We start from the raw sequence: 27,003 nt of genomic DNA, 5'->3' as shown, positions 1-27,003 counted from the left end.
ATGGTCCTTTTTTTCGTCTAAAAACGGCTTACTGTACATGGTCATTTTTTTTGGTTTAAAAACGGCTTACTATACATGGTCGTTTTTTGGGGCTAAAAATGCCTTACTATACATGGTGGGTTTTTTTCGGCGAAAAACGCCTTACTATACACTGTCTTTTTTTTTCGTCTAAAAATGCCTTACTATACATGGTCGTTTTTTTTCGTCTAAAAACGCCTTACTATACATGGTCGTTTTTTTCAGTTAAAAACGCCTTACTATATACATGGTCGTTTTTTTTTCAGTTAAAAACGCCTTACTATACATGGTCGTTTTTTGCGCTGAAAACGCCTTACGATATGTGGTTGTTTTTTCTTCTAAAAACGCCTTACTATACATGGTCCTTTTTTTCGTCTAAAAACGGCTTACTGTACATGGTCATTTTTTTCGTTTAAAAATGCCTTACTATACATGGTCGTTTTTTGGGGCTAAAAACGCCTTACTATACATGGTCTTTTTTTTTCGTCTAAAAACGCCTTACTATACATGGTGTTTTTTTTCGTCTAAAAACGGCTTACTATACATGGTCGTTTTTTTTCGTCTAAAAACGGCTTACTATACATGGTTGTTTTTTTCGTCTAAAAACGCCTTACTATACATGGTCCTTTTTCACGTCTTAAAAACGCCTTACTATACATGGTCGTTTTTTGCGCTGAAAGCGCCTTTCAATACATTGACGTTTTTTTTTCGTCTAAAAACGGTTACTACACGTGGTCATTTTTTTCATCTAAAAACGCCTTACTATACATGGTCGTTTTCTTTTCGGCTAAAAACGGCTTACCATATATGGTCGTTTTTTTCGACAAAAAATGCCTTACTACCCATGGTCGTTTTTTTCGTCTAAAAATGCCTTACTATACATGGTCGGTTTTTTTTCGTCTAAAAACGCCATACTATACATGGTCCTTTTTTTCGTCTAAAAACGCCTTACTATACATGGTCGTTTTTTTTTCGGCTAAAAACGGCTTACTATACATGTTTTTTTTTTTGGTCTAAAAACGCCTTACTATACATGGTCGTTTTTTTTCGGCTAAAAACGCCTTACTATACATGGTCGTTTTTTTTTCAGTTAAAAACGCCTTACTATACATGGTCGTTTTTTGCGCTGAAAACGCCTTACGATATGTGGTTGTTTTTTCTTCTAAAAACGCCTTACTATACATGGTCCTTTTTTTCGTCTAAAAACGGCTTACTGTACATGGTCATTTTTTTCGTTTAAAAATGCCTTACTATACATGGTCGTTTTTTGGGGCTAAAAACGCCTTACTATACATGGTCTTTTTTTTTCGTCTAAAAACGCCTTACTATACAGTACATGGTGTTTTTTTTCGTCTAAAAACGGCTTACTATACATGGTCGTTTTTTTTCGTCTAAAAACGGCTTACTATACATGGTTGTTTTTTTCGTCTAAAAACGCCTTACTATACATGGTCCTTTTTCACGTCTTAAAAACGCCTTACTATACATGGTCGTTTTTTGCGCTGAAAGCGCCTTTCAATACATTGACGTTTTTTTTTCGTCTAAAAACGGTTACTACACGTGGTCATTTTTTTCATCTAAAAACGCCTTACTATACATGGTCGTTTTCTTTTCGGCTAAAAACGGCTTACCATATATGGTCGTTTTTTTCGACAAAAAATGCCTTACTACCCATGGTCGTTTTTTTCGTCTAAAAATGCCTTACTATACATGGTCGGTTTTTTTTCGTCTAAAAACGCCATACTATACATGGTCCTTTTTTTCGTCTAAAAACGCCTTACTATACATGGTCGTTTTTTTTTCGGCTAAAAACGGCTTACTATACATGTTTTTTTTTTTGGTCTAAAAACGCCTTACTATACATGGTCGTTTTTTTTCGGCTAAAAACGCCTTACTATACATGGTCCTTTTTTTCGTCTAAAAACTGGTGTCAAACTCATTTCACATGGTGGGCCACATACGGCCATACTTTGCTATAAACAACCAAAACAAGATGTCTTTCCTTTGTTTTGGTATAAAGAAGCACAAGAACATTTGGAAAATGATGAAATTTAATGAACGTATCTTTTATAAAACATTTCATGAAGCACCTTACATTTCCTTCAACAAATGTGCAATTCCAATGCAACAACTTCAGGGGCCGCGGATCAGCATTTTTTTCTTTTGAAAAAGTCACATCAGCTGGATTTTCTTGTGCCTTGACAAAAAGTGCCACTCGCCAAATTGATGTGCTTTTTATCCCACGCACAGCCGAACAAATTGCACCACCTCCTTTTTTATTTTTATTTTTTGAAAGGACAAAACTCAGCAAAGAATGTTGTTCAGGCATCCTGCAAATGTGCGTCAAGCTGCTGTCATCTTACGAGTTCTTCTTGGCCTTCTTCCTGACTCGGTACACGTGGAAGGTTTTGTTCTCGAAGGTTCTTTTGAACAAGGCGGCGTATTCCGGCGAGTCCGTCTTGACGGCATCGCAAAATCGCGGGTGGGCGGCGGCCACCAGGTCAGCGTCGTTGTCGCCTTCGCCATCCATGATCTGATTGGCCAGACAGAAAAAGAACATGGCTCATTTGATTCGGTCTTGATGTGAACCCGATGGAGAAATGAAATTCAAACTTCTTTCAGTCAGCTTTTTACACATTTCTATATTGTCACTTGATTTTTATGCAATTTATTTTTTTATTTTTTTTTTCATTTTCACAAGTTCAAATTCCGCAGCCCGGTAGTCCAGTGGTTAGCACGTCGGCTTCACAGTGCAGAGGTACAGGGTTCGATTCCAGCTCCGGCCTCCCTGTGTGGAGTTTGCCTGTTCTCCCCGGGCCTGCGTGGGTTTTCTCCGGGTGCTCCGGTTTCCTCCCACATTCCAAAAATATGCATGGCAGGCTGATTGGACGCTCTAAATTGTCCCTAGGTGTGAGTGTGAGTGCGAATGGTTGTTCGTTTCTGTGTGCCCTGCGATTGGCTGGCAACCGATTCAGGGTGTCCCCCGCCTACTGCCCGAAGACAGCTGGGATAGGCTCCAGCACCCCCCGCGACCCTAGTGAGGATCAAGCGGCTCGGAAGATGAATGAATGAATGAAAGTTCAAATTCCAGACCTACATCTCATTTTGAGCCGTATTCATTTTCTTCATTCCTCCATTTTCACTCATTACAGTTTCGTGACCACTTTTTGGGATCTATTAAATTTTATCTTTGGAAAATTTATGGACTTTAGACTTTTTTTTTTATCATTTAATTAAAAAATAATATTTCTCTCTATTTTCCACTGAAATTATTTCTGGATTAATTTTTAATACCTTTCATCCTTATCCATTCATTCATTCTTAATGTTGGCTCATTTGCAATCATCTTTTATTACCCGCCTTTGTTTTCCTCCCCTTCTGCCCCCCCCCCCCCCCCCCCCCCGAGCGTCAACCGGAAGGGACGACCAGATGGACCTTTGTGGAGGAGGAAGGCAAAAATAGGAGAACCTACATGTCCGTTGGCCAAGTCCAGCAGGTCTCTCAGGCGACATCCTCGCTGGTGGCGGCGCTCGTAGCAGATGGAGTTCTCCAACACCACGTAGTCGGCGCCCAACTCTCGCAGGATGGCGTGGACGGCTCGCGGCGAGCGGCGGGCGTACACCTGGTACACCTGCAAACATCAAACACAAACGACGACAAGACTCAGCCTGCCATTTGCATTACGGGGGAGAGCCGCGCCATGATGGAAAAATAAAACCGTCGCTCTTTGCTCGTGTCATCGCGGCCCGCCGCCGTGAGGCGTCTTCCGTCATTTGGGACACTCGGGGGCCCATTAGCAAAGCGGTGCTCATGTTGCTTCCGGGCACGCAGGAGAGAGAGATAGAAAGAAAGAAGGCCTCCCGTTTGTCCCATTAGCGCACCGCTTGCATCTGTGGCGCAGCTCGCTGGAGAAACGCCACTCGCCGGACGACGCGCCCCCCCCCCCCCCGTGCAAACGACAACACGCCGGCTGACTTTGTCACGCTGGAAAATGGTCCAATTGGCTAGCTAAACCAATGCTCTTTAATGAGCCGCACACAATTAGCCAAATGTTAGCCACAATTAGCCAGATGTTCCTGACGGTCAACTAACAACAACAACAACAAAACCTAAAACTAAAACAAAACATTTTTGGAGCAAAAAAAAAAAAAAATCTAAATCTAAATCTAAAATCTTGCTCGAAAAATGAATTCAAACTAACTGAATTTTAAAAACATTCATTCATTCATCTTCCAAGCCGCTTGATCCTCACTAGGGTCGCGGGGGGTGCTGGAGCCTATCCCAGCTGTCTTCGGGCAGTAGGCGGGGGACACCCCGAATTGGTAGCCAGCCAATCGCAGGGCACACAGAGACGAACAACCATGCACACCCTCACTCACACCTAGGGACAATTTAGAATGATCAATCATTCGGTTTTTAGAACGTGGGAGGAAACCGGAGTACCCGGAGAAAACCCACGCAGGCCCGGGGAGAACATGCAAACTCCACACAGGGAGGCCGGAGCTGGAATCGAACCCGGTACCTCTGCACTGTGAAGCCCACGTGCTAACCACTGGACTACCGGGCCGCCCATTTTTTTTTTTTTAAAACAAAAGTCAACAAAAAACAAAGTAACAATTCTAACCCTGGAATGGACAAACATGGACGCGCAACTGGACAGAGTGCCGTTGAGATCATGTTGGGGGGTTAAGACAAAAAAAAAAAAACGTCGGTCATCCCACAAGGGGAACATTCGCAATTGCAAACCTTTTGAAGCGTGCTGCTGTGGGGTTTTCTGTTTGTTTGGCGGGGGGGGGGGCTTCCATCATTGAAGACACGACGGGCACATGAACAGCCGGTCAGTGCGTCAATGAATGCGCTCACTCATGTGGAAAAATGTTCAATTTCCTCTGGTGGTCCAATTAAATCAAATGACAATTGCACGGAAAAGCTTTGCTTTCTTTTTTTTTTTTTTCCTCTCTTCCAGATGTTGATTGAGGACAAACCTCAGTCGGGGTTTTCTGCAGTGACAGGCGAGAAAATCTCGCGCCCGCACCTCGCCATTTTGTGACCAGCGTGTTTAACGAGAAAGTGACAAAGCAATGCAGTGGCATCGCGCGTGCTGTGACAACCTGTTTGGTCCTGTGTCTCAGTTCCTCGTCTTCGTAGTGCGGGTGGTTGGTGATGACTCTCCCGGTGCACAGTTTGACGCCGGCCAGCAGTTGCATGCTTCCCGCCAAGACGGCGGTCTCGGGCGTCTTTGCACTGCCAACAAAACGAGCGCGCCGGCAGATGAAAGAGATGACAAGGCGGCCATTGTGACGCGGGATGCGGCGGTCATGAGAGAAAAGCGAAAGGAAAGAAAAATCCGCAAGGGGAAGCGTGCGGCTGCCGCATTCCGTCTTTTGTCCGGCTTTGGTGCGGAGGCCACGGGAGCTAGCCGCTGTTGCTTCAGTAAAGGCAACGTGGCGGAACGGAGACGTTTACTCAAAATGACGTCGTGTTACGGCGATGATGGAAGAAAAATGAAGTCAGGCGCCAAAAGTGGGCAGGACAATCGGTGTCAAAAGTCAGCACAAAAAGCCGTTGAATTTTAGCGCTGAGGTCATATTGTCGTAAAACTGTCCGAGCATCCCCTTATCCACTGCACATTTTCCCAAATTCCGGAAACATCCGCAGGAAGGCATGCATCTTTCATTGCGCGGCTTGAAGCCGGCGCGATTTGCTCACGCGGAAGCTAATAACCCTGCTCGGCTTAGACGCGGCGGCCGTAATACAATCCTCCTTTGCCACCGTAACGCTTTCATCCGGAATGTAATTAGCGCCGAGGCCAGGCTCATCTTTGCCCCCCACACCCCCCTCCCCCTCCCCCCGAGTCATCCCGCACAGCCCATATCATCCCGACAGTCTAATGGGATTAGCTCCTGAGGCAAGGGAAGCCGTGGCACCCGCGCACACTCTCACACACTCACACACACGAAGCATCATCGCATGAAGGAGCTGCAGTAATCATGACAATCAGTGTGATGACGGTGCTCAAGCATTATAATAACTATGTAATAACTCCGGTACCCAAATGGATCAAAATCTAACAAATAGCTGGGACCAATTGAGATCTGTTGATAAAGAAAACAGCAGTACCTACAAGGGAGGCCAGAAACACACCTCGGAAAGCCCTGCTGTGAAAGCCTAACTCGCTCTTGACACCCTAATTTGATTGATTGACCCTAATTGTCTTCAAACCTTGATACCCTGACATGCACCCCTACCTTAAAACCCAAACTCGACCCTGACAAAGTAGTAATCCCTATCTTGAAGTCTTACTTACAAACACCAATTCTGTCTTTATTTGAAGGATTTCTTCTATCTTCAAACCCTAATACTATACAAGCCAAATCATTTGAAACCGTAATTCTAGTTTGAACCCCTACTTCGAAGCCCTAACCCTAATTTGAAACCCTAAATGGAAACTCAAACCCTTGTTCGAAACCCTACTTTGTAACCCTCGATCTCGTTTGAAACCCTAGCCCTAATTCGACACCCCGATTAGAAACCCAAACCCCTAAACCTTAGTTTAAAACCCTACTTTGAAACTCTAAACCAAGGTTGAAACCTAATTCGGTGAAACTCTAAACCTACTTTGTAACCCACAAGGTGGTTTGAAACCCTAATTTGAAACCCTAAATGGAAACTCAAACCCTTCTTCGAAACCCTACTTTGTAACCCTCGACCTCGTTTGAAACCCTAGCCCTAATTCGACACCCCGATTAGAAACCCAAACCCCTAAACCTTAGTTTAAACCCCTACTTTGAAACTCTAAACCAAGGTTGAAACCTAATTCGGTGAAACTCTAAACCTACTTTGTAACCCACAAGGTGGTTTGAAACCCTAATTTGAAACCCGAACCATACTGAGGAATACATTAATACATGCCCGCCTCTGAACTTCTAAGTCCAACCCACACATTACACGCAGACCGACGCGTCAAGATCGCGCAAGCAGCAATCCGACGCTGTTGCTGACCAAAACAGCAGCGCGTCAACGCTGCCTCACACCAATTACGTGTCAAGTCTGCACTTGAAGAACAAGACGACCGCTTGGAAATGAAGTCAAGCGCACAGCAGCCACGGCCAGAATTCCAAGGCCCAGATCCCAGCAGGCCGACGCTCTTGATCAGCAAGCCGGCCACGGAGGCCCTCGTGGGATGACGGGGGAGGGCGGAGGGGGAGGGGGGGGGGTGGCTGTCACCGCCGTCTGCCCGAGCTGTGCCAAAAGATGGGCTTCTTCCAACAACTCCCCATTTCTTATTCATTAAGACCCTTGGGCTCTCATCAGTCAGGGGCCACACTCACCCACGCCACCCCCCAAGGCACACACACACACACACACACATACTGACGCACAATGCACACACACACACATCCTAATCAAAGACATCAAACAAAGTGTGGAAACTAATAAGATTTGCCTTTGATGTAGAAGACGATGGTGTGTGTGTGTGTGTGTGTGTGTGTGTGTGTGTGTGTTTGTGTGTGTGTGTGTGTACCTAATCCAGGTCATGAGTTCCACAGTGTCTGGATCATAGAACTCCCTCAAGTCAGACAGCTCCTCCACCATCTTGGGCCAGAACTGCAGGCAATGATGAAAAGGGTGTCATCATGCCAAATGAGTCATTGCGGCTAAGCGGCACCGAAATTACAAGTAAATGCGCGGAGAAAAAAAAAAAAAAATCGCAAACAAAAACTGCAATGCTGAATAAAATTGCAAATTAAGTATGAATCAATTGTGAATTTGAAAATGAATGTTAAACTAGGGCGGCCCGGTAGTCCAGTGGTTAGCACGTGGGCTTCACAGTGCAGAGGTACCGGGTTCGATTCCAGCTCCGGCCTCCCTGTGTGGAGTTTGCATGTTCTCCCCGGGCCTGCGTGGGTTTTCTCCGGGTGCTCCGGTTTCCTCCCACATTCCAAAAACATGCATGGCAGGCTGATTGAACACTCTAAATTGTCCCTGGGTGTGAGTGTGAGCGTGGATGGTTGTTCGTCTCTGTGTGCCCTGCGATTGGCTGGCAACCTGTCCCCCGCCTACTGCCCGGAGACGGCTGGGATGGGCTCCAGCACCCCCCGCGACCCTAGTGAGGATCAAGCGGTACGGAAGATGAATGTTAAACTAACAAACCTTTCGGGACATCCTGCACGGTTCCAAAACCAAACAATAAAAGAAATCAACACACCGTGCTGAAAGCAAACCCGTGGGATCGCGAGTGTTGGTGTAGAAGGCGCCGGAAGGTCCTACCTTGTAATAGAGGAAGGCAATGACGGCGACGGGCGCAGCGTATCGGACCAACTTGAGCTGGCGGATGAGGAGAGACAGCAAAGAGGAGCCATTCAGTTTAATGAAGGAACCGTCAGAGCCACACTGACCCCTGGTGGCCACCCTTGGGAAGCCACACTCCGCTTGCCACGTGAACTGATGGGAGAGTGCCCTCACTGAGTCCATTCAAAATAGATTCACGGCCACCTAGCCTCAAAATTGTCTGGAAAAAAGTTGCATTCCAGGACTGAGCGTCTGTCTTGAAACCCGAATTGGAAATCCTAACTTTGTTTTGAGGACCGTACTCCAGGGTTGAAACTCAAATCGACTGTATTTCCGGAGCACTTGAAAACAAACAGCGCTGTGTCCAAAGAGCTATACATGAAAATGACTTTGGAAAGATGGGCAGCGGGGGGGGGGGGGCTCGCCCAACGTTGGTTCCGAAGAGAAGGAGCGCGGACGGAACAAGGCCTCTAATAGGGTCCGGTCCGCAGACCTGAGGCACCGGGCACCAGGGAGGTAAGGTGGGGCGAGGCCATTTCAAAATTTGAAAACATATTCCGAGGATCTTCAAAACAACTCGAAAATATATCGAGGACGTCAGCGTAGGAGTGATGTGCTCCCTCTTACGAGTAGCAGTCAAGAGGCCAGCAGCAGTATTCTGGACCAACTGGAGACACTTTGTGGAGGATTGGCTGACTCCAAAATCAATCTACTTAGCCGTGTTCAGATGCAAAACAAATGGTAAATGGTTACCAAACTTCTTTCCACCGTTCGTTGAATTTTGAAAAATGTTTTCGAAGGGTTACATAAAAGGTTGCAGAAGTGCGCACACCCCTAAAAAGGACGTTGCTGCGTTCATAGCCGAGGGGTCGCATTCAAGTTCCCGTGAGTGGGAGTGCCTCGGCTTCACCTCCACGCAAAGTTCATCCTCTTCCAGTGCGCATTTGAGACTTGTGGCGAACTCACCAAGACTTTGGCGTTGCATCGGAGCGCGTGAAGGAGCATCGCCCACACGTCGCCGCCGCACACGCCGTACGCCGCCACGGCACACATATGTCCCGTCCAGATGTACTTCATCCTGCTCGGCGGAAATGAGAAACGAGGGGGAGGAAGCAAAAGGTGAAAGGAAGCACAAAAAAAAAAAAAAAGCAAAGCAGAAACGACGTCTGCGTGCACTTTTGGCCTCCTGCTCTTCATCAGCACTTTCCAGCAAGCCAAAGGAATCCAATTTGTGGGCTCGCATGCAGCCCGACGCGACTTTGTGCCGCCTCCTCTTTTATGTCCGGTCCAAGACTGTTTAGTGTGAGCTCAACTTCCCCATGAAAAATCTTCTTCTATTCAATTCAAATCCCGACTTTCTAATCCTAATCCCTCATTTTGAAAGGCTAAATTGAAATTGTGAACGCTTGCTGTAAAAGCGCTTCGCCCCGCATAAGCCCGCCTTGAAAGCGTCTCATGAAAACCCAAAGGCAACTCCGATCGCTCATTTGCAAACCCCCGACCCGGATTGGAAACCCCCGACCCAGTCTCCAAGCCCTCGTTTAAAATCCTAAAGCGCTCAGGTATCAAACTCTTGTGTGAGATGCTCCTTATTTGATGAGACCCGAGTTGGAAAAACGAACCCTGGTTCCTTTAAAACCCGAACCCTGATCGGAAGGCCTAATCTGAAACCTCCAGCCTGGTTTGTCTTTGTCTCAGAGCCTAACCCTGGTTTGAAACCCGAACGCTGGCTTCAACAACCAAGGCCAACGCGAAACCTTAACCCAAGACTGAAACTGGAATGTGAAGGCGCTCGAAAGTCCCGAGATCGGTCTTGAACCGGCCGAAAACCCCGATGGGAATCATTTGAGCCACCCAGCGGAGAACACGCTTCATCTTTCGACAACGACCGACACTGCGGCAAAAGTTTCGCCTCGGAAATAACCGCAGGCTTCTGGAAATGAATTCCCCCCCCCCCCCACAAAGCGAAAGGCAAAAAAGTCACGACTCCAATTATAAACTTCTCCCGTCTTCCTCTCGTCGCTCTTCACAAAGCGCGGCGGCAAAGTTCGCCGCCATCAGCGCTTGGCGGAGGAGCGCCGACGTACACGCGTGTTTCCGTCCTTTCATTGAGAGACGCCATCTGCATCGTAAAATGACGACGCTTTCTCGTCGGAGAGGCGACGGCGCCCGCTGTTGCCATGACGATGACCAGGCGGCATATTTCAAAGGACGAAAAAGAGGCCCAGCCCCGAATCCCAGACACTGGAAGCAACTTTTTTTTTTTTTTTTTATCTGAGCAACTGAACATTTGGATGTGTTTGAAACTCATCATAGCACGCCCAATGGCAAAAATGAGAATCGAGTGCCGATACGTTTATTATTATTATTTTTTTTTAAACATGTAAGGAGGGGGCGTGGTCACCTCATGGTGCTGAAGGCCAGCAGGCCGTAGAAGAGCGTGTGCAGCAGGTTGTAGGCCACGTCCGGACGGAAGGACGCCACCGCCGGACCCTCCGTGCCGCCACCTTTCATTCTGCGGCGGGGGGGGGGGGGGGGGGGGGGGGGGGCAAGAAAAAGACAGAAAGTCACGGCACGGCAATATTCCAAGCGTACCGCTCCAGGCAGAATGGAAGGTGGCTGCAATTGATACGATTCACTTCTCATTGGCTACGAGCCGCCGAGCATCTTAAATGGGCGCAGCGGCAAGTGACGTCATCGCGTCAGAGGAATGCCAAGGTGACTCTTTGTGTCTTTGTCCGCGCGCGGGCGGCAAAGCGTCTGGATTCCTTCCGGAATGGCCGAGCGCCCCTTTTGTTCCGTCCGGCGGGTTGGCATTCGCGCAGAGCGTTTCGATGGAAGATGCGGAAATTCCAAAATGGGGCTTTTTGGAGCATGGAGCCCCAAACGTCACGAAACTCTTTAACTCTCCTTGCAGGCAGGAGGCCCTCTCGAAAAATGCCGTTTATCGGTAACCATATTGATTAATTTGTCATGTGAGAGTGTCAAAAGAGTTGTCATCATCGGTCACTAAAGTGGACGGTTCTGCAAAATGGCATCAGTCACTACAGTGGACAGTGTCAAATGTGTGCATCAGTCACCACAGATGAGAGTGGCAAAGTTGTTTGTCAGTCACTACAGAGGACGGCGATTTGCAGTTGTGCATCACCGAAGTGGACGGTATCAATTTTTGGCATCAGTGACTACAGGAGAAGGAGTTGAAGTTGGGCATCAGTCACTACAGTGGACAGCTATTTATCAATACACGCGACGACCATTGAAAAGCTGCTATTGAGTTTTTACGTCAACGTTCCCCATACGTCACTGCGATGGACAGGCGGCGTATTCAAGATTCAAGGACATCAGTCACTCAAGCTGATATGCAGGGGCTCCGGTCCAGTTCCTTGGGGTACACCCACCTGAGGTTGCGCAGAGCAGCCAGCGCCAAGGCGCCGCCCATCAGCGCGAGCGTGAGGGCGTAGGGTCCCAGCACAAGGGTGGCGGACAGACGCTCCAGAGTGTCCAGTGGCAAGGCACCGAAGGCTTCCTCGCATAGATACAGGTTGGCGTCAAAGTCCCTGGAGGAGGACAAGCGGCAGTCAACGGCATGTTCGTCAGCCAACAAACTCAACAAGAGCGATTTTCTCATCCAACAGACTCAAAACAACTGGACAATGGAGATCCAAGTCACTGCAGCAAGTGTAGGTTTGGGATACTTTTTAGCATTTGTATGCTGGGACTGGGGCGGCCCGGTAGTCCAGTGGTTAGCACGTGGGCTTCACAGTGCAGAGGTACCGGGTTCGATTCCAGCTGCGGCCTCCCTGTGTGGAGTTTGCATGTTCTCCCCGGGCCGGCGTGGGTTTTCTCCGGGTGCTCCGGTTTCCTCCCACATTCCAAAAATATGCATGGCAGGCTGATTGAACGCTCTAAATTGTCCCTAGGTGTGAGTGTGAGCGTGGATGGTTGTTCGTCTATGTGTGCCCTGCGATTGGCTGGCAACCGATTCAGGGTGTCCCCCGCCTACTGCCTGAAGACAGCTGGGATAGGCTCCAGCACCCCCCGCGACCCTCGTGAGGATCAAGCGGTACGGAAAATGAATGAATGAATGAATGAATGTTGGGACTGGAAATAACGTCAACAATGGGATGTTCACTGCCCAGGGGGCGGGGCTTTTGGGTCCACAATGAAAGTGGGAACTTCCTTTTGAGTTTTTGGGTCTGGATTTTTCCCACGTCGGGCACCATTTTCACTTGTCCGTTGACAAAATGTCATTTGCACTCATTTTGGCCATTTGCAGTCATTTTTGACGAAGATTACCTTTGACATATGACATTGTCATATGTCAAAGGTCATATGTGGTTGGCGTCATTGACAATATTTGACAATGACGCCAACCACAATTTCCTCGGGCCGCAATTAACGACGAATTGCATCATCGTTGAATCTGTCGATAAGTTTGCCAAGTACTCGATGCAAAAAAATAAATAATAATGTTTATCAGGTTTTATCCTTTCATTGAAAAATAAGACATTCCAAATGGACAATGCAGAAATCACAAGATTTGATTGGATTTGAATTCACTTCATGGGTTGGACGGGAACATGTCAGACAAATCGGCAACAATGTGATGGTGGTTTTCCAAGTTGAAAGCAAATGTTGTATTTTGATTCAAGGCTTCAATAATCAATCCGCTTTTATGGAAGACTGCAGAAATCAAGATTGAGACCATTTTAAATCGAAACAAGCTCTCTCGACATATTCATTGATTCTCCAAAATAAATAGCGATTAAGCTGAAATCAGTTTCACTTTGCCACAGTAAATTCTACAAAGTCAAATCGTGTCATTTCCCGATAATTGAACTTTTTTTTCTTGAAATGTTTGTCGGGTGCTTTTCACACATGTTCGGACCAATTTGTATTATTCATTCATCCTTTCATTCATCTTCCTAACCGCTTGATCCTCACTAGGGTCGCGGGGGGTGCTGGAGCCCATCCCAGCTGTCTCCGGGCAGTAGGCGGGGGACACCCTGAATCGGTTGCCAGCCAATCGCAGGGCACACATAGACGAACAACCATTCGCACTCACACTCACACCTAGGGACAATTTAGAGCGTCCAATCAGCCTGCCACGCATATTTTTGGAATGTGGGAGGAAACCGGAGCAACCCGGAGAAAACCCACGCAGGCCCGGGGAGAACATGCAAACTCCACACAGGGAGGCCGGAGCTGGAATCGAACCCGGTACCTCTGCACTGTAAAACCGACGTGCTAACCACTGGACTACCGGGCCGCTCCAATTTGTATTATTAGTTTTATTTTTTTTACTATTCTCACGCATGAATTTTTCCTGGCCGAGTCTTTTTTTTTTTTTTACGCCTCGCTCAGAGTGAAAACCAGAGCCAGCAAGAAGCGGCAAAGAAATCCTCGGCGAGTGTGAGTCACACAACAAACGCCGCATTGCGCGCCGGCTGCTGAATAATAGAAGGCCCGCTCGCGTGTGGCAAGCCGGCGTTATCTTGCCGGAGACGCGGCGCCGAGCGGCGTCTAATCGATGGTGTCAACCGTCATCTATTATTCACGTGCGCAGGTGCCGCGGCGTCGGAGGAATAAAAACGCACGCCGGCGCACGAGACGAAACGGGCACCCAGACACGAGCGCGAGCGGCGCTCGCCGTTCCTACCTCGTGGGCCCCCAGGCAAACTTTGACTTGATGAATTTAAAGATGTGCTCGTCCGATCGCAGCCGCAGCGCCTTCTGCAAACACACAGCGAGATAAAGTCAGGAAGGACAAATGACAGGAACACGTCGACATCCAAAGCACATGCGTCACGTGAATCGTGGCCTCCGCCGCGCGTCTCCAGTCCATTGAAAAGAGGAGCGGACGTTAGAGAGGAGATCCAAACTATCGAAAAGCCACAGCAAAACACACACAAACTAAACGACATTAAACAAACAGCACAACTTAGGAAAACAAACAACTAAACACAACAGCAAATCCAACGACACAAAACAAACCACGAACCAAAACAAGAAAAAAAAAAATCCAACGACAAGAGCAAATCAAAACACAAATGTGAGAAACTAAATTCAAAAGCACAAAAACAAGTCACGAACCAAAACGGCAAATCAAAAAACAAAAAAAATAAATAACTGTGCCCCAAAAAATAACCCCAACTGCAAAAACACGACACTAAACTACTGGAGGTCGATATGTGATGCGATGCAAAATTGCAGTCATTTTAGACTATTTTCAATTGTTTGTTTGTTTGAATCACTAATTTTTATAAAATATTGACACATTTTTTACTCATTGCTCGCCAATTTCCAATTTGACAATAACAAATATTCCCTATTTTTTTTGCCATCTCTCACCAAATTTTTTTTGCTTTCCAATCATTTCTGTACTCCTTCCACTTTTCGACCATTTGCAAACATTTTTGAAGAAGCGTACCCTGTTTTTTCAATGTTTGGGCAACTTAAACAAAAAAAAAAAAATTCATCCTATCAATGACTGCGAGGAGCGAAAAAGATGAAATGGAAAGGAAATGAAAGAAATGAGGAAGGACAACCTTGGCAAGGAAATTGATGGCGAAGGTGAGCAGGAGGACGGCGGTGCTGTGGAGAATCAGCCGGGACAGCCGCACCACAAAACTTCCCGTCTTCAAAGAATGCTGAAGGAGCAAAAAAAGAAAAAACAATTTTGGAATTTTCACTCATTTAGAGAAAGAACTGTAGAGACAAAATGTGCAAATAATACGCCTTCCAAAAAGTAATGTCATCATTTGGGCTAGAGCAGGCATGTCCAAAGTCCGGCCCGGGGGCCAAATCCGGCCCGCGGTCGAATTTCATCCGGCCCTCGGCCCCTGTCATAAAATCAGTGCCGTCTGGCCCGCAGGTTGGGCGCAATGGAACACGTGTTGCATTGACTGAGGTCTCGTAGACTGGGGAGTGATGTTTCATAGAGTACTGCTTCCCTCAGGTGGCTAAATGAGTAATAGCATTCACTAAATGAGTAATAGCATTTAGACACTAGAGGGCATCACTCACGAGTTAACAAGACATCACTCCGTGTTTATATTGACTGATATGTCATATTTCAAATGATCCTTGCAGTTGTGGATATGTGTATTGCTTGTTCATTTCCCCGTTGTTCGAGTCAAAGGTTTTGTGACTATTAAAAAGTCATGGTGATACATTTTATGTTTCAAATCAATCAATTTGCACTCAGGAGACTTCTGTTTAAGAAAAAGTCAAGTGAATAAACAGTTGCATGTGATATACCTGTTTCAAATGAACCAAAAGAAATTCTTAAGATTGTTGAAATTAAAATAAAAATGGAAATTTGAAACAGACTGGCTTACTAAAATTTGTTGAACAATATTGTTTAATGTAAAGAATGTCAGCCAAGGTCGGCCCCCCGACATTTTACCACATAAAATCTGGCCCCCTTGGCAAAAAGTTTGGACACCCCTGGGCTAGAGAGTTGATGCAAATGAGCAAAATGCACCTCCATCTTGATTGCGATTGTTATTTTTCTTCCCAATTGGGCATTGTGGCATTTTAAAACCTCCGAACGGGGGACTTAAGTATTTGCCGTCATTTTGTCTTAGTAGACTTAAGGCTTTCATGTGGGAGGATCTAATTGAACAGCATCTGGGAACCAAAGGAATGACTCATACTGCTTTATGCCCCCCCCACCCGCCCCATCTCCCCGATGCGACGTACATATTATTAAAAGCAGCCTATTTTCAACCAGTAACTTAGTAGACGCACATAAATGATTTAGAGTCTTGCTCCGTCTTGCTGTCACGCCAAATATCTTTGTAATTGTCGCCGTGATAAGATCAGATTGGAAAAATGACAATACATTAAGACTTGCCGGGGAAATATGTCTCAGCTCACAAAGTGGAATTATCAGCGGCTTAAACGAGGCCGCGCGCGCCCGCCCGCCTCGTCGTTTTTTTTTGCGCGGGCGTACGCACGTGGAAGTGACGCACGAGGAGGGCCGCCACGATGAAGCTGAGCACCAAGGAGCCCAGGATCATGGCGTTGAAGAACTGCAGCAGCCACACGCTGAGCAGAGCGCTCATTTGGACCAAGTACAACGTGGTCGCCTGCGAGGGACGGAGACAAAAAAATAAAATAAAAAAAAAACACTCATACAGAGCAGAACTTCACAAAGGCCTGGGAAAACGACAAGAGGGCAGCTAACAGCCATGTCGTCATGAGAATGTGCTACGGCGCAGGGTTGCAATATTTTCTAGACCATGGCTGGAGATTTTTATTTTTTATTTTATAATAATAATAATACATTTTATTTATAAGCGCCTTTCAGGACACCCCAGGACACTTTACAATAACAAAAAACTATATTTTTGATGATTTTATGAGAATTTGGGGTTTTGGGATAATTTTCACCGTTTTTTTTTAACCCAATATATTCATTTAATGGTCACGAGCTATGGGTCATGACCGAAAGAACGAGATCCCGGACACAAGCGGCCGAAATGAGTTTTCGCCGCAGGGTGTCCGGGCTCTCCCTTAGAGATAAGGTGAGAAGCTCGGTCATCCGGGAGGGGGCTCCGAGTCGAGCCGCTTCTCCTCCACATCGAGAGGAGCCAGATGAGGTGGCTTGGGCATCTGTTTCGGATGCGTCCTGAACGCCTCCCTGGTGAGGTGTTCCGGGCATGTCCCACCGGGAGGAGACCCCGAGGAAGACCCAGGACACGCTGGAGAGACTATGTCACCCAGCTGGCCTGGGAACGCCTCGGGACCCCCGGGGAGAGCTGGACGAAGTAGCTAGGGAGAGGGAAGTCTGGGCTTCCCTGCTAAAGCTGTTGCCCCCGCGACCCGGCCCCGGATAAGCGGTAGAAGATGGATGGATGGATGGATATTCATTTAAGACCATTTCTATTGTAATGTTATTCTTTTTTTGTCAATTTTTTAAACTCGATTTTTACTCGTAAAACTTTGACTCATGCTTTGTATTTTCAGCTTCAGATTTCTTGTCAATTTGCACTTAATTTTTTTTTTTCTTGACCTAATTTACTGACATTTGTCTTACTTCTCCTCACTTTCACTGACGGACCATTTTTGCTGTACTCATTCTTTGGAGACCAGTTTCCCAGATTTCTTGTCAATTTGCACTATTTGGTGGAGAGAAGGGGGGGGGGGTGAAGACAATTTCCAACATTTTGTCATTCATTACTTACCCATTGTTTTTATTCTTTTTATACCGTTGTGAGATTTTATTGACCATTTGCTTGAATTCAGGCAGTAACATATAGGTTCATTTCAAACTGTTTACTTTGGAGTGGAAATAGAAGTGGGAAAGAGAACAAAAAAAACCCCCAAACACTTATGAAACCACATTTTTGGTTCTTAGCTGGGGTGTAAGCAAGTATCCTACTTTCCGATGAAGAAAAGGGAAAAATGAGCGGGGTCTACCATTGCATTCTGCGGCTCTATGCTAGGGCTTAAAATAATTTAAAAAAAATGCTGTTGAGTCCTGTTGTTCCAACCTGTACGCCGGTGAGCACGTCCACACAGTCCAGCGTGTAGACGACAAAGGCTTGAACCAGAAAGATGAACTGGTTGAACTGCCACGTCACGCAGAAGCACAAGCTGCACACGTACATCAACCACACCATCACCTTCTGCCGAGTGGAAGAAAAACACACAACGCAGGCTGGAGGCGTCGGCAGACATCAGCTCAGTGGCGTTTGCGTGCACGCACCTGCTGCGAGGCGCCCAGCTGAGGTCTCAGGTAGCATGTGATGGCGGCAACCTGCAGCGCCAAGAAGGGCAAAGACCAGTTCTCCCTCAGCGAGATGGTGAACTCCACACGAGTCGTGTCCACCCTGCAAACGGATTCGGAATTCATCGTCGTTATTGTTCGCATCTCGACATGATCGCACACTCAAAAATAAGAAATAAAAATAAAAACGTGGGCCACTTATGGTGGCGCTAGCAAATTGGCTTAACGAGGCTGACATTTGCATTGCAAAGATTGCAAGCGACAGCAGGCGGGGTCGCTCCGAGACATCTTGAATTTTTTGCTCTGAGGTTGGTACGCTAATGCTAGCTTAGCGGGACACGTCGTCTCCGCCCACCTGTTCAGGATGTACCAGATGGCGGCCAAGACGCCCGCCATCCACGAGCCGCCCAGGAGCCACGCCGTCAGGTACAGCGCCATCACGTACACCGCCTGCAGCGAGAACACGCTGTAGATGTAGAAGTACATGGGCTCCAGGTAGGACTGCAACACACGCAACCAAAATCGTCAGCCGGATCGTCGCTATTGGTGATGCCGATGAAAATCGCCATGAATACCACGAACAGAACTGTCAAAATCACCACATGATTGAAATGATCACAATGCAATGGACAAAATGTCACCATTATCATGACTAAAGTGATCACAAAAAACATTATCACGAGTGACATTAGCGGAGTCATCATGAGCCAAAATATTTGACCAAAGTTCTCAATGATCATCAGATGTCAAAGGTTCACTTTGGAAAGAAAAACATTGAAATCGGAAATTCGATGTACTTTTTGACATCTACAACTGGAACCCCACCAAACGTACTTAAAATGATCACACAGCCAACACATGTTCACTCTTTTTTTGGGCGGGGGGTGGGGGGGATTCACCATTTTTACTCAATTTTTGGTACTCAAACTCAATAGTTTTTTTCCTTGATCTCAAAAACGTGCACGGGTCTGTTACCTGTATTGGCAGCAGCCTATAGAGAATACTGAGAAGGACCTCCTGGTAAATGTTCATCCTTTGCAGGAGGTTGATGGTCCTCTTGGACTCCGTCAAGTTGTCGTGGATCAACTCTGACAATCCTAAGCACCCCACCAAAACACACAAAAAAATAGATCGATGGAATTCAAAACAGGATATTTGGTGGTCCGTTTAGTACCCAAATGGGAACCATGTATACCCATACTCCAAATTTAGCGGGAGGCCGCAGGAAGTAAGGTTTTAAACATTCAATACCTGAAGCCAGTTTCACTGAGCAAAATGAAAATTGATAGGCATGTCTGTCATGAGTAGACGCATGAAAAAGTCTCAAAAAAGTCAGACTGCCATTTTGGTTCAAAGTAGCCATTCTGGAATAAATGACAGCCTGCCTTTACCAGCGTGAAATTTGGTGGGCATGGGCTACCGACAAAAAAATCTTCAGAAACGCTGCTCGAAAAGACACACACAGTTGACCATTTTTTTGTTTCCTGGTCATTTTAGGATCTATTTTGGAGAATCCACAGATCTTTTATTTATTTTTTTAATCCAGACCCAAAAGAAAGTTTCACTCAGCAACACGCAAGTTGCTCGGCATGTCGTTCATGTGTAGACAGACCGATTAAAAAAAATGCTCGAAAAGACTGTCTGCCATGTTGCTAACATGCTAACATGTTGCTAACACTAACATGTCCCGCGAACAAGCCATTTGTGGTTTAATTCCGCCATTGGCTTCAAATCTCTGTAGACGGCACTTGCAACAAGAGAACTTCCACAGTAGTTCCAGTAATCTCCAAACAACTGCGGCCCAATGAGCCGTAATGATTCTTCCAAACAGGCCTGGAGGCCTGGAAATGATTACAACATGTTTGCTGAGATTCGGAGAGTCTGCTGCCAAACGTGCGACATTCCTCCGACTTTGGGCCTCAGACGTCATCCCGATGTCGACGACTGCCTTGATCCACCGCAGCAACCGACCCTACTTTCCATAAACGGCGTCCGCATTTCCACCCACACACTTCATTTTATCGCTCCTCCGTTCTCAAAATATTCTTTCATTAGCTGAACACGCCCTCTCCCTTCTTCCAGTGACTTAATTCTTCTCTGCGCTTCGAGTCGGTCGTTTAGACCGTGTAGCGGAAAATTGTGGCAAACAAGGAATTTTGATGACGATGATGAGGAGTCGTTTCACCCACGTGCATCATTAGCAATAAACTTCACTTTGGGTCGGGAAAATGGAGAGCGCGGCCGAGCTAACGCTAACATGACTCGCGAACAAGCTAAAAATGTAAGAACAACAATGAGTCGACTCGCTTTTCAGTTGACTTTTTCAGGATTTTCGCTTACTTAAGGCCGTAAACATTTGCTCGTGTCAGCCTCAAGTTAACGTGTTAGTTTGTGTTTGTTTATTTTTCTAAATAAATCAATAAATCAAGGTCGAAACAAACAGTTCGCATCCTCACAGGAAATCATCAGTCACACAGTAACCTCGCTACTGCTAATTCATCGAATTCTCACCTATTTTGTTTGTAATGTGTTTTATTTTTACTGTAAAAGAAGAAAAATCAGACCCTCGTTACAAATTGAGGCCAAAGATTTTCAGACTGGTTGCCGATATGAGCATTCGAGCACAGATTTCGTATTTTAGCCGTACCTTCCTTGATGGACGGAGCATTCAACATTTGCTTGTAGTACGAGTAGTAAAGCCCACATTCCGTCCGGAAGGAGATCTCACGCTCCACCTCCTGCAACAAAAATGTTTGTTTGAAATGCCCGGGGATTTATCACAGGTCTTCCGTTGGTTGACTTACTTTACTTTACACTTATTCCAAAAGAAGATATCCAGAATCAACATACTGTACTTATCGTCGCTTACGTCAGCTGTGCATTATGTCTGTGAAACCCTGGAGAACCCACGGGGTCAATTTTGGCCCCTATAAATTCTGCTACTCAAATATTAGCCTTAAATGCCAAAGGGTCAGATTTGGCCCTAATCCTAAATTAGGATTAAAGCATTGAATATTTGAAAAAAAACATTTTTGGTGATCAGTGAACATATAGCAGTCATTTAATGTATAATTCATCATTTTCCAAAGAAGAAAAAAAGTTTTGGGGTTCTCCAGAGTTAAGATAAAGCTGTTTTTACATTCTGTACTTTTGACCCAAAAAAAAGGCATACATTTTTTAACACTTCTTTTTATACTCAAAAGAAAAAGAAATTCACATTTTTTTTTATTCTTTTGTATTTTTGAGCAAAGTCATACATCCTAGAAAGTCTCACATTTCCTTATTTATAATGTTCATACATTTTCCATATTCAAAAAAATGATTTGAGCAAAGTTATACATTACAGATATTTAGAAAAAAAGAAAAGTTATACATTCATTCATTCATCTTCCGAACCGCTTGATCCTCACTAGGGTCGCGGGGGGTGCTGGAGCCTATCCCAGCTGTCTTCGGGCAGTAGGCGGGGGACACCCTGAATCGGTTGCCAGCCAATCGCAGGGCACACAGAGACGAACAACCATTCGCACTCACAATCACACCTAGGGACAATTTAGAGTGTTCAATCAGCCTGCCACGCATGTTTTTGGAATGTGGGAGGAAACCGGAGCACCCGGAGAAAACCCACGCAGGCCCGGGGAGAACATGCAAACTCCACACAGGGAGCCCGGAGCTGGAATCGAACCCGGTACCTCTGCACTGTGAAGCCCACGTGCTAACCACTGGTCTACCGGGCCGCCCAAGTTATACATTATCCAAATTAAAAAAAATATTTTATAATTAATATTAATAATTAAAAAAAGTGAAAGATTAAAGCTTTAAAAGAAAATGAGTACTCATTCGTATTCCTGAAAAAAAAGGTGACACTAAAGACAATCAATTTTACATGAACACACACACAGCTTGAGGGTGTTCTATTTGTGGTTGTTGCAGGTTATTTGAAGCATTGTGAGGCGCTACCGTGAGCTGCTGGAACCACAGCAAGTTCTCATGCAAGGTGTTGACGCAGCAGGCCTGTGTCAAAGCCAGCAGGCCGGCCGTCGCCAGCCCCGTCACCGTGGCAACGGTCCACTGCCAACTCCACCACGGGGCTTGCGAGCCAGATCCAGAGGCCCCCTCCTCCTCCTCCTCCTCCTCCTCTTCTTCTTCATCCCGGGCGGACCTGGTCATACCTCGTCGCCGTTTGCGGAGCTCCATCACCAGGGGGAAATGATCAACAGAAGAAAGCCAAAAACATCTGGCCAGGAGCAAAGAGTAGCAGCCGCCGCGTCGTCAAAGTGGAATCATCAAATCATTTCGCTTTCTTGGCAGCGAAAACGTGCCAAGGCCTTCTCCAAGGAAATGAGCAGCTCCTTTATGATCCCACAGTTCTTCTTACTCATGTTAAAAAAAAAAAAAAAAGGCGGCAGAAGGGCTTAGATCTCAACCAGCCTGGTTGGCCCTGAACTTGAACGTCCTCCAGCTTCCTCGTCGAAAGGCATGGACGGAAAAGTGGCAAGCTAGTGGACTGTGGCTGACCTTTTATAAGAATAGGACGAGACATAGGAGGGAGGAGGGAGTAGTGGGGGATGGGGGGGGGGTGTTTGGGAATGTCAGCCCACTCCAGCTGTGACTGAAATTAACTCCCGGGTTGCGACCACGTGGAGATGACTTCACACCTGACCAATGCAAGCCCGGCGCCGTACACATGACTCACCCCAGCGCACAGCGGAAGCCGGCCTGAATTACCCGCAGTGCTAATTGGGTGCCTGCTATGTTTTTCTGCAGATTTGTGATTATTCTCATCAAAACCGTTCCAACATTTGTCACCCAAATTGAGACTTTGATACTGTACCAAAAATCATACCAATAGCTAGCAGACTTTGGTTCAATGAAATGATGTCGTTTGTTTGATTATTTTGGTAAGCGATAGCCAGGTACCGATATCGAGCATCGGTATCAAGGTTATCGGGTCCTCGTAGAGGCTGTCGATATCAGCCTACGATATTCAATCATTCATTCATTCATTCATCTTCCGAACCGCTTGATCCTCACTAGGGCCGCGGGTGGTGCTGGAGTCTATCCCAGCTGTCTCCGGGCAGTAGGCGGGGGACACCCTGAATCGGTTGCCAGCCAATCGCAGGGCACACAGAAACGAACAAACATCCACGCTCACACTCACGCCTAGGGACAATTTAGAGTGTTCAATCAGCCTGCCATGCATGTTTTTGGAATGTGGGAGGAAACCGGAGCACCCGGAGAAAACCCACGCAGGCCCGGGGAGAACATGCAAACTCCACACAGGGAGGCCGGAGCTGGAATCGAACCCGGTACCTCTGCACTGTGAAGACAACGTGCTAACCACTGGACTAACGGGCCGCCCGCCTCCGATATTAAATAGCAAAAAAAAAAAAAAATCAAATAAATAAAATTGCACAATAACTAAGTCCTCTTCGATCACAACAGAAAACTAGAACGAGAATTCCAACTCAACATTTAGAACAATTTTGTGACTCAATGCAGTGTCGGATAGTAGCAAACCATCAGGTAAGGTCATCACTTTGAATTTATCCGTCTCGGAGGACGTTTAAAACTTTGCGTCGTACACTTTGTACCACAAAGGTGGAAATGAGTCACGAAAAAATATTTCTCTCTAAAATTAAGATTAACGGATTGATTTTCCAGCCCATGTTATCCCGCTTAGAAACTTTGTGTGCCATGATGAGGGTGCGAGTCGAAATGTCAAAAACATGTGGAGATTTTTTTTTTTTTTTTTTAAGATTGAAAACTTACAGAAAATTTACTGGACAAGTTTATGCGCAATGTTTTAAAGGATTTGGGTTGTTGGTTTTTTTTTTTTGCGTATGCAGAACAGTACAGTGTGCACTGCCAATGGTGATGTCATTCCCAAACACCAAGTGTCCACTCTGTTGCCATGGCAACATGTCAGCACCGTAACAACAAACTAAAGGCTTTGTTGCCATGCTCGTTTTTTTTTTTTTGGGGGGGGTGGGGGTTGATTTGTTCACTCTGCCGTGATCCCAGGGAAGGTACAGAACACACGTCTGACAGATTGTCTGAAAAATTAGCCCACAGCAGTTGTGTCCATGAGTTGGAGCACCAAAGCAAAGATGGCCAAGATCCGACTGGATTACTGTCAGCTGTAGCCATAAGCTTTGATGCGAAAGGCATGCAACAAGTGAGTTGGAGTGAACTCATGAAGTAAAAACAAAATCATTCCATGGCGCTCTCAGTCAGTATGTGTCACATGGCTCCTCTTGTCAATTACGTCCATCGTGGGACAAATAAAGGATATCTTATCTTATCTTATCTTACTGATTACTAACCACTCGGCCACTGAGCCGTCATATTAGCAATATGACTGCAGCTTACTTAGGATCTTCTCCATGTACTAGATTCACATTTGTCTGTATCATACGATACCCCAAGGCGCACCCGCCAGACGGCGCGGCACGATTTCTATCGAAGTGATGTGTGACAAAAATTATTTGAATTCATCACATTCCAGTCAATTGTCATTCATGAATGTTTTCATTAAGCGCACTAGTGCGGAGTGCTATTTTACTTGTTAAGAAAAACACAAAGCTAATTTTGGGGTGGGCGGCCCGGTAGTCCAGTGGTTAGCACGTCGGCTTCACAGTGCAGAGGTACCGGGTTGGATTCCAGCTCCGGCTTCCCTGTGTGGAGTTTGCATGTTCTCCCTGGGCCTGCGTGGGTTTTCTCCGGGTGCTCCGGTTTCCTCCCACGTTCCAAAAACATGCGTGGCAGGCTGATTGGACGCTCTAAATTGTCCCTAGGTGGGAGTGTGAATGGCTGTTCGTTTCTGTGTGCCCTGCGATTGGCTGGCAATCGATTCAGGGTGTCCCCCGCCTACTGCCCGGAGACAGCTGGGATAGGCTCCAGCACCCCCCGCGACCCAAGTGAGGATCAAGCGGCTCGGAAGATGAATGAATGAATGAATGAATAATTTTGGGGTCTTTTAATAGGAGGCTGCAACCGATTCACAGCATTTCATTGGTGAGACATGATTCGAGTCCATCCGTGCAACAATGATAACGATACAGTAACTTGTATAAGATGGATCCTATCGCTCGTAAGCAGCACCGCACACGACAGAATAAGCAGAAAAAGGTTGTTGCTAGGTCACCTTGATGTTGGAGAACCACAGGTCGTTCTCGTGCAGCGTGGCCATGTACATGCAGCACAGCAGGCCCAGGCCCACCGACACCGACCAGCCCAACGACGTCCACACGATGGACCCCCACGACCAATCACCTGTGATGGCGCATATACGCATGAGCAACATTAGGAAGAAGCCTCAAGCCAACAGATTACGCTCATGTTAAGAATAAAATCATTCACTCTCATCCTTTAACTGTACTATTTAGCATTCATTTGATTATAATTAAGCAATTAGTTCATAAATTTTATTATGAGTAATATTACTGTTAAAATATTGGAAAAATAATTCAACATTGAGAAACTAATTAAATGACAGAGTAATAGAAAAAAATTGCATGTCATGTTTGCCCGTTTCAATATTCTCACGACTGAATCTACAATAAATAAAATGACTATTTCATAAAATGAATGAAACATGTTCCGTAGCTGCAAAATGTACGATGTTTTAATCATATACATAAAAATGATCAATGATTCAATTAATGAATGAAAAAAATAAGTGAACTGCAGCTGTAAAATTCAACTGAACAAATTGGTTCATGTTACTATTTTGCTTCACATACAATAACAATATAGATCAACCAATTAATATAATAAATGAAAACATCTTAAATATGCTTTATCAATAAATTATTGTACTAAACATTTGACAAAAATAAATTAACCCAACATTTCATAAATATTTGAAATGTACTGCATAAATTGTTTAATCTACATTTTTAATTGTATCTGCAAATTGACTAATTTAGGAGAGGAAAAACCGCTCAACTGTTGTGACAAATACAGTTATTATATACGTTTTAATAATATGCATGGGCCAGGTTTTAAAAATGGCTTTTTGTGATTTAACAGGAATGTTTGTGACTCCATGGACCTGGTACTCACCCTGCAGGAGGTCGTCATGGTGATGATGCAGGGAGCAACAGTTGGCCTGCAGGCGCTGAGGAGTCAGAGGGACTCCAGCGGTGCTCTGGGGGGGGCACTTGCCCCGGCTGCCCTTCCTCTGGCGCAGGGCTGCCATGATGCGCGCCCCTGCGTGGCCAACCCAAAACAAACACACACACACACACACTACGACGCCATCTTGTGTTTGTTTTGCAATCGGCTTTTGATCGATGGGATGATGTTTGTTTGATATGATGGGGTGGGGGGGGGGGGGGGGGCGGCGACTGTTGATGAGATCAAGTCAACATTAAAATACATTTTTTTTCCATAAGACTTGCCTAAACTCTCATATGTGGTTTATGCTACATAAAGAAACACTGCTGTTATTTTTGCGAGCATTGTTGCACTGCAAAAGCAAACACAGACGTACCGAGAAAACCAAGCGTACGCGTCCCAACCACCACCGGAAGAACGTCCACTTCGGCGACTCTCGTCTCCTTTCTGCCCGGCGTGGTTAGCTCCACGGCTCCATCATTCCCCTCTCATCTGCTTTAAGAAACACACATTCGCTGCTTTTGCAGGCTTTTAGCCTCCCGGGGTTCGATTGAGTATCCACGCCGGAACTTGGCAGGCCTTCCCTTCAAAATAAAAAAACACCACTTTTCCTAACATGTAAACGCATCCGCATCTTGACATCACGACGACGACTTCCACCTGAAACAATATAAATTTACTATACTGTCATACGTAGTGCGTATATGAGTTTTCAACGACTTTTTACATGCGAGTGTTTGTTATTTTGTTGTCCACCATTGTCACGGTTGTATCCGGTGCACGGTCGAAATGGGGATTTTCAAAACGGTTAAACACAACACATTTTAAATGTATTCTTT

At 45.9% G+C, this 27,003-nt stretch overlaps 1 protein-coding gene across 4 annotated transcripts; it reads right to left on the bottom strand.

The window, feature by feature from the left end:
- Positions 1 to 2,051: 2,051 nt before the first annotated feature.
- Positions 2,052 to 26,758, bottom strand: dpy19l3 (dpy-19 like C-mannosyltransferase 3). 4 transcript variants are annotated; one of them, XM_052062664.1, is made up of 19 exons: positions 26,541 to 26,758; positions 26,111 to 26,257; positions 25,191 to 25,318; positions 20,694 to 20,784; positions 19,022 to 19,143; positions 18,402 to 18,547; positions 18,026 to 18,149; positions 17,811 to 17,945; positions 16,272 to 16,403; positions 14,859 to 14,960; positions 13,970 to 14,043; positions 11,709 to 11,867; positions 10,715 to 10,825; positions 9,277 to 9,388; positions 8,290 to 8,346; positions 7,544 to 7,626; positions 5,130 to 5,262; positions 3,491 to 3,649; positions 2,052 to 2,551 (listed from the first exon to the last, which is right to left on the bottom strand). In XM_052062664.1, the coding sequence occupies exons 2-19, from the start codon at positions 26,244 to 26,246 to the stop codon at positions 2,378 to 2,380; spliced, it is 2,178 nt and encodes a 725-aa protein (XP_051918624.1). In that variant the 5' UTR covers positions 26,247 to 26,257; positions 26,541 to 26,758; the 3' UTR covers positions 2,052 to 2,377. The 4 variants fall into 4 exon arrangements, with proteins under 4 accessions (XP_051918624.1, XP_051918623.1, XP_051918625.1 ...); XM_052062663.1 differs by lacking the exons at positions 25,191 to 25,318; positions 26,111 to 26,257; positions 26,541 to 26,758 and adding an exon at positions 21,944 to 22,548; XM_052062665.1 differs by lacking the exons at positions 25,191 to 25,318; positions 26,111 to 26,257; positions 26,541 to 26,758 and adding an exon at positions 21,944 to 22,548 and having other exon boundaries at positions 18,402 to 18,496.
- Between the last annotated feature and the right edge of the window lie 245 nt (positions 26,759 to 27,003).

This window comes from Hippocampus zosterae, chromosome 4 (assembly GCF_025434085.1).
Source record: "Hippocampus zosterae strain Florida chromosome 4, ASM2543408v3, whole genome shotgun sequence".
Taxonomy (NCBI): Eukaryota; Metazoa; Chordata; class Actinopteri; order Syngnathiformes; family Syngnathidae; genus Hippocampus; species Hippocampus zosterae.
This window is presented reverse-complemented; position numbering and strand designations above follow the sequence as displayed.